This window comes from Perognathus longimembris, chromosome 1 (genome assembly GCF_023159225.1).
Source record: "Perognathus longimembris pacificus isolate PPM17 chromosome 1, ASM2315922v1, whole genome shotgun sequence".
Classification (NCBI taxonomy): Eukaryota; Metazoa; Chordata; class Mammalia; order Rodentia; family Heteromyidae; genus Perognathus; species Perognathus longimembris.
The window spans coordinates 109,565,095-109,580,162 of record NC_063161.1 but is presented as its reverse complement, the minus strand read 5'-3'; the positions used below and the strand labels follow the sequence as shown (position 1 = coordinate 109,580,162).

Genomic DNA, 15,068 nt, shown 5'->3' with positions numbered 1-15,068 from the left:
AGTATCATCAACTTTGGGGGTGGGGGTACCTGTGTAGTATTGGGCAAGTAAATTAATGCCTATATGTTTTAGTTTCATCAGCATTAAAAAATCTTCAATTTAATAGAATTATAAGTAATGTTCACTAAGTATAAACAGAAAGCAACACAGTCAATCCTCCTATCCTAGAGGGAATAGGAAGAAAACTCCTACATGCAAGATGGCAAATCTTGACTCAGATTCACAGCTGAGGACATCCATCTAATAACATGATAGGAAAGACACATTCAGGAAAATAAAACTGAAAAGTTCTTTGCCTTCAAAGGGTTCAAAATTCCCTGTGGGGGGAAGTCTTCCATTTCTTAAGGTGTATTTTATTAATGACATGTCTAATAAAAAAAATCAAAAAATATAATATGATTTTACATAATAATATACATATTATGAATAATATACATATTATATAGTTTTGGTCATCTGTATAAAGGCATCATCATTCTTAAAGACTATAATCTAATTATTGAGGTATCACCTGTCAGATCAAACACAAACATAACTATGGAGAAAATACAGAGCAGTCTGGTCATATGCAAATTACTAGGGAAAACAAGGGATAGATTAGTAAAAACCATACATAGAACCAAGTAGAGGATAAGGCCAAAAACATTCACTTTCTCCACATCAAGATCCATCATGTCATCCTATCAGCTTGACTTCATGCAGGACTACCTCCTTGAGGTTCTTTGCCAAGAAGATCCTTAACCAAGATCTAGGACCAAGTCACTTGAAGGACGTATAAATTTTATTTCATCAAGAGAAAATCTTAGTAACAAGCAAAAGGGTATGGACTCAGTGATAAAAGTTCCAGTTGACAACAAGTATAGCAAATATAAGATCTAAAGTTTAAACTCCAGTACTGGAAAAAAAAAAAAAAAAAAGATGGAAGGAAGGAAAGAAGGGAGGGAGGGAGAAAGGGGAAGGAGAGGAAGGGAGGGAGGGAGGGAGGGGGGAGGGGAAAGAGAGAGAGATACAGAGAGGGAGGAAACAATGAAAAAAAAAGTATTTAATGATCTTGAAGTTAATTTTCCAAAACAAAACATGAGTATAAACACTAAATCAATGGACAAGAATTTATGCAGTGAAGAATGTATAGACACATTTTTCTGTGCAGTCATTTGGAAAACTAAGACTGAGAAAAGATAACTTAGAAAAAACAGAATTCAATGATGAAAATGTGACCCACTTCCAAAGCAGTCATTGGCAAGAAACCTTAGGATGTTACTAAACTTTCCAAATGTGGGAAGCAATGTCTTAAAATTCATAACCATGAGCCTAAATGCCAGTATAAAGAATGTTGCCAGTCTAAGACTTAAGTTTTTATTGATTGGTAAACTAAGAAAATGACCATATTGTATATATTTGTGTGTGTGTGTGTGTGTGTGTGTGTGTGTGTGTGTGTGTGAGAGAGAGAGAGAGAGAGAGAGAGAGAGAGAGAGAGAGAGAGAGAGAGAGAGAGAGAGACGAACTTTCCCTAACTTGATTCTACATCTTCAGAGATAATCTTATACTTCCTCCACTTTTTTGGGGGGTAGGGGGAAACATTAAAAATGTTTCAAAATATGGGATAAGTTAAGATGTTGACATCTTCAGGGAAAGGGGCTATGTGCAAGTTTAAGGAAACATAAATTCCACTTAAAATGAGTTGTATGAAATTGCCATTTGGGCAGCATAAAACAAACTAAATACTAGCAATTTCATGTACTTCCATCTAATACAATATTTTTCCTCAAGATGAATGAACAGGCAATTGTAATACCAAAAACAGTTCCTCAGATATTTTCAAAGACTTTTAAGAGTATCAAGTGACATCTAAAGTTAAAAAAAAAGCCATAACTATCATTTTAGAATTCCCACACTTCAGCACATTTTGACACCTGAGCTTAAGACTTCATGCCAACCATAGTTTAGATACTTCCAGATAATATTCAAAAAGCACAGAAAGCAACTATTTATCATAAATTACAAAGCTGGCATATTTTGTACCTAATTCAATCAAAACCTGGTCAAGCCACTAGTCTAATGAAAGTAGGTTGTTGTTGTTTTTCTTATACTTATTCCCATAATAGCATAATGTCAGCGGCACACTTCCAATATGATTTAGTGACAGGGAAATCAAGCTAACCTGAGAACACTGAACTATTATTACAAATGTGAATGCTGGATAGTAACAATTCCACCTAATGTTTTATGTACATAGAATACAGAGAAACATGGTGACCTGTCAATAAACATTCAAATTCAATCAACTTAGTAATCTGCTTCATTTGTTGTTTTATTGCTTAAACAAACATAACCATGCTTATTATGAAAGTATAATATTACCTCCAGGATAATTAGAATTGATGAAACAAAGAGAAGGGTTCATTCTGCCAACATTAATAAAATTTAGGGAATGACACACAGTAGTTATCATAAAAGCATTTGTTTTTGGTTTTTTTAACTGGCACAGAGAAAGACTTAGGGCAAATTCTGCCTGCAAGGGGATGTACCTATCCATCATTATTTTCCCTTATAATGAAAAGCAATCATGAGTCAAAAATGAAATGACATCCTCTATTATATTTTCATGAAATCAAAAGATTTTAAGAGTTTGAAAAAAACTTTGGGTCACTAATCCATACACCTCAGAGTACACATCTGAACGGAGTCTGGTAGAGATTGCATGACTACATTCTCCAATCTCAAATATACTTTATCTTTTATGGTAAGACACAACCAACCAGGCCTATGCCTAAATATGGTAAACCTATCATGTGCAATTACTTCTACCAAAACAAATACACAAATGCTTCAAAATTTAGCCTATCTGCATTTAATACTTAAAATAACACCTCTAGCCAGGTGCCAGTGATTCACACCTGTAATCCCAGCTACTCACAATCTGAGGATCACTATTGGAAGCCAGTCTAGGGAAGGACAGCTTTTAAGATTCTTAATCTCCAAAAAAAAACACCAAAAAAGCTGAAAGTGGAGCTGTGGCTCAATTGGTAGAGTACCAGCATTGAGCCAAGGAACTGAGGCCCTGAGTTCCAGCCCCAGGACTGGCACAAAATAACATCTCTGAAGTTCAAATCAAGAAATACTAACATACTTGGTCAATATATTAGCTTAATCCTCAAGAAATAAAATTAATACAGACAAATCCCATAGAACTAGAAAAGAGTGAGTGCAAGAGTGAGTGCAGAGAAAGAGGGCAAATTTCTCCCCGAAACATCTACCTACTAAAAGCAAAATGAGACACCCAATTGTAATCCTAATTTTAACTCAAAATTTGAATTTAAATAATACCTTCTTCCGTGAGGGGCAATTGCAAAGTGACCAAGAATGAGGCACTCTTTATAGTACAGGGAGTAAATAACGAGTATTCAGAAAATACAAGAAAACTCCTAAAAAACTAAAGCTGAAATACAAAAAAAAAAAAATCAGTGAATAGTTCCAGCCTTGGGAAAACAACTGAGCATTTAATTTAATTATAAACGAAATTTTAAGAAAGAGAATTTTAAAAGAACTATTTGAGAAAAGAGTAAATTTTGTCAGACTGTAGTTTCTGAGATTTTGCTTATTTAAATGTGACTAAATGTAGACATTTTATTCTGAAAATCTAGGATAAGCGGGCTACAATCAAGCACCATGAATGAAATCTAACTGGAGAAGCCAGTTTCTATCTCTTCCATCTGTTTTTAAATATTCAATGTATTTCTTTAAAAATTATGACAATACAGACAGAATTCCAAAAAATAAATTATTGTAACATCAGCTGATTCTAACAGTCAAGGTATGCAGACATTACAGAGAAAGGATCAGATCTAAGCTCTCCGTAGTTTCAGAAATGCTTAACAGCTCTTCACAGTACTAGGGGGAAATTATAGTGACAGAGTTATACAGACATTAGCGGAATCAAAAAGCCAGAATCAGGGTTTTAATCTACATCTTGCAAGATTCACACTTGTAGGTAAAGGTCACCTGGGCACTTGGTAAACACACTAAGCCAACATCTACATTTTTAAAATCTTTCTGTGATAATTATTCTAAAACTCATAAAATTATAGTTGAAGAGTTGTAAATAAAAACTTGGTACAGTGATAATCAGCTCTTCTGAAAAGCAGCCTTCAACATATTACCATGTGCTATTTTAAGGCATTCAGAATACCCAAAATTCATACACAAACCACAAATTGGTTAGGAATCCTAATTACTCATGTTTTATACAGGTTAAAAAGTGAGCCCAAAGATTTGCCTTGAGTTTTTTTGTTTAACTTTTTGTATTGTTTTGCTTAAAGAGCAATAAGGCAGAACACAAGTGCTCCAGAATATATTATCATTAGCCAACTAGGTTCCTCTTTCAAGTCAGTTAAAAAGATTTTGAAATTATCTCTGCCACATCCCCTAGTCATTAATAGGCAAGATGCATTTTCTTTCCAAATTTCTGACTTCAAATAAGAAGTCACAAAGTTAGGAATTCTTAGGATAAGTTTCTTTTCTAATCTGTCATTCCCCATTCAAGCCTTATTCTAGGCCAAGGAAGCTTTCTTGTCCTCCTCTCCTTGTACCTATGGTCAGTGTTGGTTTTTTCCTTTTGCTTTCCCGAAGTTCACCCTTAAGAGTCAATTGACTAGAGTCAATTTGTGTGTGTATGTCCGGTACCCTTGTTTTCAAATTGTCCTGTGTCCACCATGGCACTAGTAAATTCACAGGAATTGCCTCAGCATGAAACACTCCTGTACCTGCCGGGATGGCATGTCTCTCTGAATCCTTGCTGGAGTTACTGCATCTCTTAAGGGCTCAGCTATCATTCTCCTTTCACTTTTCCTTATCATACTGACAATAGCAAACAAAAATCACTAAGTCCCAAACATTGTTCTGAATTCTTTGTAGACATTTAGTCTTATAACCCTTATAACACTGAGTGGCAAGTACTTCCAATCCCTACTTTGTAAACCCACACAGGAAACAATGAAGATCTCACACAGCTAATGGAGTGGTGGAGTCTATTTGTCCTGGTGGCCCTTGGTGCTATGTGTACAGACTGGTTTGTCTTATTTTAGCCACCATTTCCAGATGTATCGTAACTGGGAGGTAATCAGTAATCACAACAACACTCCAAACCTATAACACTTTTTTGATCAAATTCAGAAAATTTGGTACAGAATTAAAGACTTATCAACAGACAAAAATAAATTTTAAATCACCATATAATTAATATATATATATACATATATATGTGTGTATATATATCCTAAGCTAAACCATTCAATTTGCTTCTCAGTCTCTCTAAGGAAACTGTAGTTGGATGTCAGGTGCACTTCCAGCAGCAGGCAGAGCAATGCTGTCTTGCTGGAGACATGACAGTTTATCTGAGTGGGACTGGACTGCTACATGCCATCGGGGCATGTCCTTAGTTTACAGGTGCATTTCAAATGTCACCAACTCTCTCAAGGGTGTGCAATAAGCACAAAAGAAGTAAGCAGCAGGGAAAGTTGGAAATTTTATATTGGAAACAAATGTAAAAAGTTTTCAGAAAGAAATGAGTATGTGTACAGGGTGGCGTCCAAGAATGATGAATGATGTATATAAGGGCAGGGAAACAGCCAGGGTTTGATGAAGTGAACATTCAGTCCTGCGGTCAGATTACAATGTCCATTACTCCAATGTCAGTTTGGGAGAAGTTCTGGAATTTCTGTCACTAATACTGGAGGCAGATCTTTAGGGCAAACCAAATATGGGAATAAAATAATGACCAAGTGCTTTACATGAGGCAAGTAACATTTCTGTTTCTCAGTGATGAAATGTGATAACACCTCTTCCATCTAACTAGATGTATGGGAGGTGAAGTGTAGGCACTGGAAGACTTCTAATTGGCTTCTTCAGATCCCTGATTTAAATGTAATCAGTCTGCTGGAATTTTATTGCTGAAATTCTATTTGTATATATACCTGTTAACTAATCTGTAAATTGAAATAAATATACTTGTCATCATTTTTTAAAAGAAAATATGATAGCCTTTTAGTAGGTATCCTTATCATCTAAAGAAAAAGAAACATACTATAGATCTCTAAGCTGTTTGTCCCCCCTAAATAAACTGATTCGGTTCTAGTGTTCCTTCCATTAGGACCCTGCACCTGGACAAGAGCAAGATTATGCCCAAAAATAACAACAAAGATCAACAGGAGAATAGCTACCTATCCTCTCTATTTCAAGAACAAGACACCTCGTACCACTTCTCTTTCAAATCTCTTTCAGTTGAACACATATAATTTATTAAACAGAAAAAAATAAAATCGATTTTCCTCAACATATCAGGATTACCTTTTATAGTTCCCAAATATTAGAAAAAATATAACAACAATGCATTTTGGTAAAAAATGTAAAAAATGTAAAAATGTATGTCTTCTTTCATTATAAATGATACACATGTAGTATACATTTAAGACATTTTTCATCAAAACACTGGTTTTTATGTGAAAATGCTGTATCAAATCATCTTTTTTAGGTATGCTCATATGCCCTCTTTTCCACTATCACTTCCCTTGTGTGTTGCTACTAGTATGAAAATCTTCCAGAAAAGACCAGGCTAAGAGTCAGGAAATCCTTGGCCATTCTCTGTGTGATTTTTCCACAAGAAAAATGACTACCAGTTTCAGGCATTTGAGTATCAAAGAGCCACCGCACTGTCCTAAAGAGACGATCAACTCAGAGATGACTCCTCTATCATCTGTTGGGGAGCTCGCCAGCAGAGCTCAGTAATGTACTGTTCTTGAAGTCGTTTATTGGGAGCACCATTTTTTAGAGAAAAATCCTTATTCAAAACACTAATTGCTGTTTAAAACTACAATTTCTCAAATGCTCTAATATAGTTACACTCCCATACATGAGGAATGAAAAAGTAGCTAAGTAGTTAGGGTCAAAAATCCCTAAAAGCAATTAGCTTGGGAATTGTATACTCTCAATGAGCACAAAACCCACTTTTCATCTCATCTTAATGATAATGCTCAGTCAACTGGCACTACTCAGACAAGGTAGACACAGAGGGGAAAAGGCAGAGGTAACAGTTACAGGTCCATTTATGTAAATAATTACACTAAGAATATTTTCCACTATTATTTTAGAAATGTGCAAAAATCTTTAGCAATCAGAAAAACTCTCCAATTTTTCTACTCAATTCTCAGAAATCCTCACAGGATAACAGAAGTCCTTAATTCAGATAGAAAGTAAAGAGTGTTGCAAAAGCCACAATCATCAATGTTTCAGCAAAATAACCTCAAACCCTTCAGATAACTTCATTAACCAAATATCCATTTATAAATTTTGCAAGCTTTACAGACTGAAACCAGAACTTCTCTCCAGGGAGAAAGTCTGGGCGGACCTACAATGGCCCACTCAAAATACACTTCCTGGGAAAAGTAGCACATTGGAAAAATCATCATTACTTTGCCTTAATGTAGGCATCTTTTCAGGAAACCATGCTGTAGGCAAGCTGTGATAAAGGAGAGTGATGGAAACTCAGAAATATTGTAGATTAAATGTCAATTACATTATACAAATGTGTGCTTCAATTTAGTGACAATAAGAGGAATATAGTTTATGCTAAGTAAGCTAAAAGAAGATTTAAAAAAATAAAAAACTTGAGACCTGGGAATGTGGCTTAATGGTAGAGTGCTTACCTAGCATGCATGAGGCCCTGGGTTTCATTCCTCAGCACCACATACACAGGAAAGGCCAGAAATGGCACTGTTACTCAAGTGGTAGAGTGCTAGCCTTGAGCAAAAAGAAGCCAGGGACAGTGCCCAGGTCCTGAGTTCAAGTGCCAGGACTGGCAAAAAGAAAAAAAAAACTCACAAAAACAAAAACAAAAATCACCTGACCTCATGTGATGGTACATGTCAATAATCCCAGCACTAGAAACAGGGAGGCTGAGGCAGGAAGATGGCTAGTTTAAGGCTAACCTGGGCTACATGATGAGATTCTGTCTCAAAAACATGAAGAAAAAACAAGCAACAACAACAAAAAAAAAACCCACAGCTCAACGATGTATGCAAATATACACTAAGGTATTTCATTACATCTGTATTACTGGAGTTAAAATTCCACTCTGGACTAGTTTTATAGAAAGTATTACCATCCTTATCTGATCCTCACTTTTTTTTACATCCTTACCAAATCTTTCCTCCTGATTAAATATATGTTACAAAAGAAGACAGTGTGTGAAAGGAAAGAAGTCTGCTAATATAGTCTGGCAGGTGTACTTAATATAATAAACAAGAAGCCTGAACTTCCTATGTCATAGCCTCCCTCAAAAGCCCTGAATGGACAAGATGTTATTGATTAAGAGTGAAGTATAACTGAAAGGAGGGCTCTTTACCCAAAGCCTGTTTTAATGCATAATTTCAAAATAGGACTAAGGTCCTCACAATGCTAAGAGGCATTTGGGAAAATAGTCAGTAGTCTAATTGGTTTTTCTTTTTTTTTAGGAGAGGACAGTATTGGGTTTGAATTCAGGCCCTTAAAGTTGCTAAGTAAGTGGTTTACCACTTGAGCAATTTTTGTTTGCTTTACCTATGCAGGGGCAGGCTCTAGCTTTTTGCCTGAGCCTTACTGGGCCATGATCTTTTTGAACTTCTATGTAGCTGGGATGACAGGCACACATGATAGTACCCAGTTTTTTTAAGTTGTGATGGGGCCTAATGAACTTTTTTTGTCCTGACTGGCAAACCACATTCTTCCTGATCTCAGCATCTTGAAAGGCCTGACTTTAATTTGGGACAACAAAGGCATTTTCACAAAAAGACAGGTAAAAATGGGAACTAACTTAACCAAACAAAAGAATGATATAAGAATTTGTCATTGCTAAGATATGGAACCAACCTAGTTGCCCTTCAGTAGACGAATGGATCAGGAAAATATGGAACATATACACAATGGAATTTTATGTCTCTATCAGAAAGAATGACATTGCTCCATTCATAAGGAAATGGAAGGACTTGGAAAAAATTATACTAAGTGAAGTGGATCAGACCCAAAGAAACATGGACTCTATAGTTTCCTTCATAGGGAATAATTAGCACAGGTTTAGGCTGGTCACAGCAGAGGATCACAAGAGCCCAATAACTATGCCCTTATGAACACATAAGATGATGCTAAGTGAAATGAACTCCGTGTTATGGAAACGAGTGTTATATCACTGTTGTAATTACTTTCAACATGCCATGTGAAACCGTAGCTTCTATTGTTGATGATCCACTTGTATCCCCTTCCTGTGGTTGTACCTTCACTATCACTGTATCTTATCTGAGTACATTGGAAACTGTATATACTGGTATTAGAACTAGGGAAGGGAAAGGAAATATCAAAATTGAGAGACAAAGGATAAAAAGAAAAATGACTCCAAAAGCAATACTTACAAAACCATTTGGTGTAAACCAACTGAACAACTCATGGGGGGAGAGGGAAAGGGGGAGGTAGAAGAGGAGGAAATGAGGGAGGAGGTAACAAATTGTACAAGAAATGTACACACTGCCTTAAGTATGAAACTGTAACCGCTCTGTATATCACTTTGACAATAAATAAGTAATAATTTTTAAAAGAATTCTATATCTAGGAGTGGCAAATAAAAATGACACTCTTTTACACCAAGTGAAATCAACGCAATCTAGTAAAGCAGAATGACGTTTCCCTGCACTTAATGTACCAGAAAACAGAAATACTGCATACAGTATCAAGTACTGCATAGCCTTACTCAAGAATATTTCAGGAACTCAATGAATCAAACTAAAAGTGAAGACAGCTTGTACATGTCTACACCATGTTAATTCTATAACCAGTGCAGTGACTTCCCCTTTTCAATGGTCTAGGGTTTGAACCCAGGGCCTTGCTCACTAGGCAAGTATTCTACAACTTGAGCCATGCCTCCAGGCTTTTTGCTTTTCAGGTTACTTTTCAGAGAGGATATCTTTCTTTTTGCTCAGGATGGTCTGGGACCACAATCCTCTGACCTATGCCCTCCACAAAGCTATGTTTCCAGGAATGCACCAGCACTTCTCACAAAAGAAAAAACTCAGCTGTTTTAAAATACCTTCAATAAATGTCAAGAATGGCTTATTTTATGATCTGAAACACAAGACACTTTCACTAATAATACTGCTAGATTATATGAAGCAAGTCTGTATCCTAAAATCCAAATTCCAGACTGGTAACTCATGCCTATAACCCTAGGTACTCAAGAAGGTGAGTAAGAGAGAACCTGAGAAACAGGTCCTAAAACAGCCTGGGCAGAATCTTTCAGAATCTTTCAGATTCCACCTCCAACTAACCAAGAAAAGGCCTGGCTAAAGTGTGGTTCAAGTGGTAATATACAAAGTGAGAGCTTGAATCCCTGAGTTCAAGCCCTAGTACTGGCAAATAAGAATCCAAATTATTACATGTTCTCCTAATAATAGGCAACTAACATGGGATTAAGTTTTCACAACAGTTTCCTAAAACAAAGTTTACTAGAACAAAAAGTCCTGAAAAATGAGAAAGTCATGAACTTACCTTCATCACTTGCTGCCTGCTGCTTTACAAGAGTCATTGGAGATCTGGCTGGAGGCTTACTAAGTGGATGCCGCCAACTCTTAGCAGTTTTGGTCTCTCCCTCTATCATCTGGTGATAAAACAAAAGGGAAAAAAACACAAGGAGAAACTCTCAAATAAAAGTGTGATAATCATGATGAAAACAGGCTTTATTTGCATCTTCAGAAATTAGCTCTTGAAGAAAATTAAACATCAAGTCAAAAGAAAACACTTCAGCTTGTAATTTTTCCAAGAGGTTAAACCTCCAACTTCATTAGATTTGACATGTAATTTTGCTTTCTATCCTTAAAGAAAAGGAAATCCAAGCAGGCACAATGGCTCTGGAATTCCAGCTATTGAGGAGGCAGAGATTGGTTCAAGACCAGCCTGAGCAAAAAGTTTATCATGACCATCTCAACCTATAAAAGCTGGATATTATGACCATTTTCATTCTTGACATTTCTTGATAAATATCTGTTTTTTAGTTCCATAGAATACATAACCCTATACACAGTGATAATCAATAGAGTCAAACAAGGACATTTTGTTTACTTGGCATTTTAAGATACTGAGAAACAGGATTCAAAGTTGCTGCTGCCCTTTTATAATCTACCTTGTTACTAAATGGTACCATAAGACCTATGGTAAGTGTAACTGAGTACGAACAGTAAGAGGTGGGTCAAGCACAAGCTTGGCTTGGTAGCTCAAATTACTGAAGGGGGTTTCCTCGTTTACAAACTTAAACGTTCTAGTTAGGATCTAAATAGCAAAAAAGGTTCAGAATGCTGAACCAGGACCCTAGTTCACCTGACCATTCATTTCCCAAACGTATGGTTACAGCGACAAATAAGATGAAAGCAAATAATATTCATGTTGGAGAAACAGCAAAAGAGCCTTATCCAAAAAGGCAGCATGGGAATTTAGTAATCTAGAGGGATCTTGGCTTTTCTGAAAGGCAAAAGAGCCCTCTTTCTGGAAGAAGGCAGGGCCCAGAAGGTCACCTTGGTATTATGATTCAGTGTCCAAGAAGAAAGAGTCAAAGGAAAAACTGAGTGAGCCCTGATGCCAAAACAGAGGCACACAGTTAAGAGGTAGGAAGCAGGTAGGAACTGCAGGCAAGAATAAGACAGAGCCCAGCAAGGAAGTATTCCCAGCCCACCTAAGACAGCAGAGGACAGAACTGCTCCATACCTTAACTGAAACCATGTCAATACAGTTTGATTTCTAGTTTTCCTAGATAGTTGTATCAGGCAAAGTGGGGGAAGAAAGAGAATGGGTAAAGGGTACACAAAATCTCTCTGTACTACTTCTCACAATTCTATATGAATTGTTTGTAAACTCAAAATATACATTACTTTTTTTAAAATCTGGCTGAAAGAATATTAACCTTCTACTGTATGGCCAAAAGCTCTATGCTAAATGAATGCAACTTGGGCCAAAGATCACAGGATACTTATCTCTCAGTCCTTGGAGTAATATTAAAACTCGTAAGTGTAAAGTTATATATTTATATCCCAAACCAAAATTTCAGTGCACAGCATGCCATTTCTCATACATTGAAACATTAATCATAATAGAGATCACCACGTACACTAGGGACCTTGAAGTCATTTCTATCTTCATTGAGGACTGATGAGATTTCCCCAGGTTCCAGGCCACTTCCTTGGTCTTCTACATCACTCTCTTCTCCCTCTGTATACACACGATTACTCTCTGCCACTGAGGAACCTGACTCAGGAGACTTTTGCCTCTGCTGCTTACGTGGGTCTGATTCCTCCACCTTTACCAGGCCACAAGACAATAGTGTGGAACCACTGGCCTCCTGGGACATATATGATACACCTGTGGTGTAGGCTTTGTCATCTTCAGCTTTTATTTCCTCCACTGTAGATGCATTTAAGCAGCTGTTTCCTGAAGTACAAAAAACAATTAACAAATTTTCATGGCATTATTCTTAAGTGGGATTGTGTAAATATTTTTGACTACTAGCCTTCCTGACTTCCTGAGACCTAGGTGTCACTAAAGAGACTAGGGTCACTAAAGCATCTTGCCGCCTCCATGGTTGTTCAAATAACACCTGGGACTTCGGTAAAAGAAAATATCTACTACAACAGAAGATGGTAACACAAGTTTCTACTACTGATTAATATCAAGACACAGCAAAAAAAAAAAAAAAAAAAAGACAGCAATCAATAGTTATCAAACTAACAGTAATTAGGAATCTATCTAAAAATATGAATTATATTCCTAATAGGATACTTTAAGCTGCTAATGATGAAATATGACAGTTCCAAAAAAGCATGTAAATGGCACACCTAGGACAATACAGATCCAATACAAATTATTTCCTACATAAATACTAAACTGATAGTGTAGAAAAGGCACGGGAAGTTTGGTAGATCTGATTCCTCAATCTTCACATGGCTACTAGATAATTACATGAATTATCTGTCACTCTGGACACAAAGCTGGTAAAAACTATTACATAGTACTTCCTCTCCCCTGACATATCTATTCTCTTGACACTGTGTGTGTGTGTGTGTGTGTGTGTGTGTGTGTCTTCCAATTAAGAGTTCTTCCAGGTTTCAAGACCTGGAGAACAAAATACAAATGACTAGACAGAATTAATAAAATTGGATACTCTGCACATAATGCTCCAGCAATTCATAAAGTGGTTAATCACAGTATTCTCGAAACCATGATAAGGAATTATAAAGAAACATTGAAACATTGTATTCTTTGAATTTGTTATAACTCCTTTCCCTACCATCTCAACTTTATCAATCTTTTATCTATTCATCACAACTCATTCGAATTATCAATACTAAATCACCTAGTCTATCTAGTCTGTCCTTGGCATAAGAAAACTTGTGAAATTCTATCATGCCACGTAACCACAGCTAGGTATTTTATGTTTATTTGTCTAGCCCTCTATGTAGTATGATCTCAATGGTGAAACAAAACCAAAATCTATAGTTCAAACTAGCCACCCACATTTTTCAGATGCAAAGATGATGAAACTGGAGTAGCAACTAAGGAACAAATTACAAGTATGCAAGGACTTTCTTTTATCCTAAGAACAAAGTAAGAAGGTAAAAATATGACCTTTCTTTTAAAAGAATACATACAGTGGGATTGCCATATGGACACCTATAGCAGAAATGACTAGAGTAGACCCAGGGAAACTGGGATGAAGGCACTTTCTGCAACAATGAATGAGGTGTTCTGCCTTTTGAGGAGAGAGCAGTACAGGGCTGGATCCACTAAGTCTCATGATAGGGTTTTACAAAATGGAGATATAGGGGCTGGGGATATGGCCTAGTGGCAAGAGAGCTTGCCTCGTATACATGAGGCCCTGGGTTCGATTCCCCAGCACCACATATACAGAAAATGGCCAGAAGTGGCGCTGTGGCTCAAGTGGCAGAGTGCTAGCCTTGAGCTAAAAGGAAGCCAGGGACAGTGCTCCGGCCCTGAGTCCAAGGCCCAGGACTGGCCAAAAACAAAAACAAAAACAAAAAAAAATAAAACAAAATGGAGATATAGGAGGAAAGTAGGAACGACCAACTGGCTCAATTAATTACAGGACAAAACACCAATAGATATTAAAGAAGCAAATCATTACACTGTTTCAGAAATATACAATAAATATGGGAGAAAGCAAAGTTACTGAGATTCTTAAAAGAGGACTTTAGTATAAAAGAATAGGCATGCCATTTTACTAGGTTGATGTTTTGTTTTTGTTGGGTTTTTTTTTTAATTTTCACTCTTTATTGTCCCTTAAAATGAAGTCCAAAGTTAAGAAAGTGCAAACATCTGTAACTATTTTTCCCTGCTTCATGTGAATTCAAGAGAAGCTTTCTAAAAATGTATTGTATGCTGTAAACTAGCTTGAAATAAAAATGTGTCATATTGGCAATCTTTTTCCTTAATCCAAATAGGCACTGCTGCTGATTGTTTCAAAGTTGCATTACATACAGCAGCAGTGCCCCTTACTTTTACAACATTACCTTGATCTCCTGGATGAGTTACCCTATAAATTTATACAAGTTATTGATTAAACGAGGTGATCCAAGTAAGATGTCTACCCTAATAAACACAAACTTAAGGCACAAGAACACTGAACACCTCTTACATGCAAAACATATTAGCCCCTTTTCTCACCTGAGAGTTTGGTACTATCTGAGAAACTCTGATCCATCTGCATCCTGTTGACAGAGGGCTCTTCAGAGGGTATGTCTGTCTTCCCCAGTTTTGACCCTCCTCTTGGCTTTCCTCCAATCTTAAGGTTCTCTAAGCCTGTGCCAGAACTGGGTACCTCTTCCCCATTGTCTTTAAAGGACATTTCTTCATCCTCTTCAGCCTTAGGCCTTTTCGAGTGAGACCTATTTCCCTGGACACTATTAACAAAAGAAGTGGTGGTCCCATCAGGAAGGTTGTAATAGGTATGAAAAATACATTTCAATACAATGTTATTGACACTTGTT

At 36.7% G+C, this 15,068-nt stretch overlaps 1 protein-coding gene across 3 annotated transcripts in view; it reads right to left on the bottom strand.

Moving 5' to 3' along the window:
- Kdm4c (lysine demethylase 4C) overlaps positions 1–15,068 on the bottom strand; it is a 314,587-nt gene that overhangs the window by 135,035 nt on the left and 164,484 nt on the right. For all 3 annotated transcript variants that reach the window (XM_048347291.1, XM_048347179.1, XM_048347255.1), the window contains 3 exons: positions 14,746–14,981; positions 12,176–12,495; positions 10,567–10,675 (listed from right to left, as the gene is read on the bottom strand). In XM_048347291.1, coding sequence (XP_048203248.1) covers positions 10,567–10,675; positions 12,176–12,495; positions 14,746–14,981 — 665 coding nt within the window. The remainder of the gene's footprint in view (positions 1–10,566; positions 10,676–12,175; positions 12,496–14,745; positions 14,982–15,068) is intronic.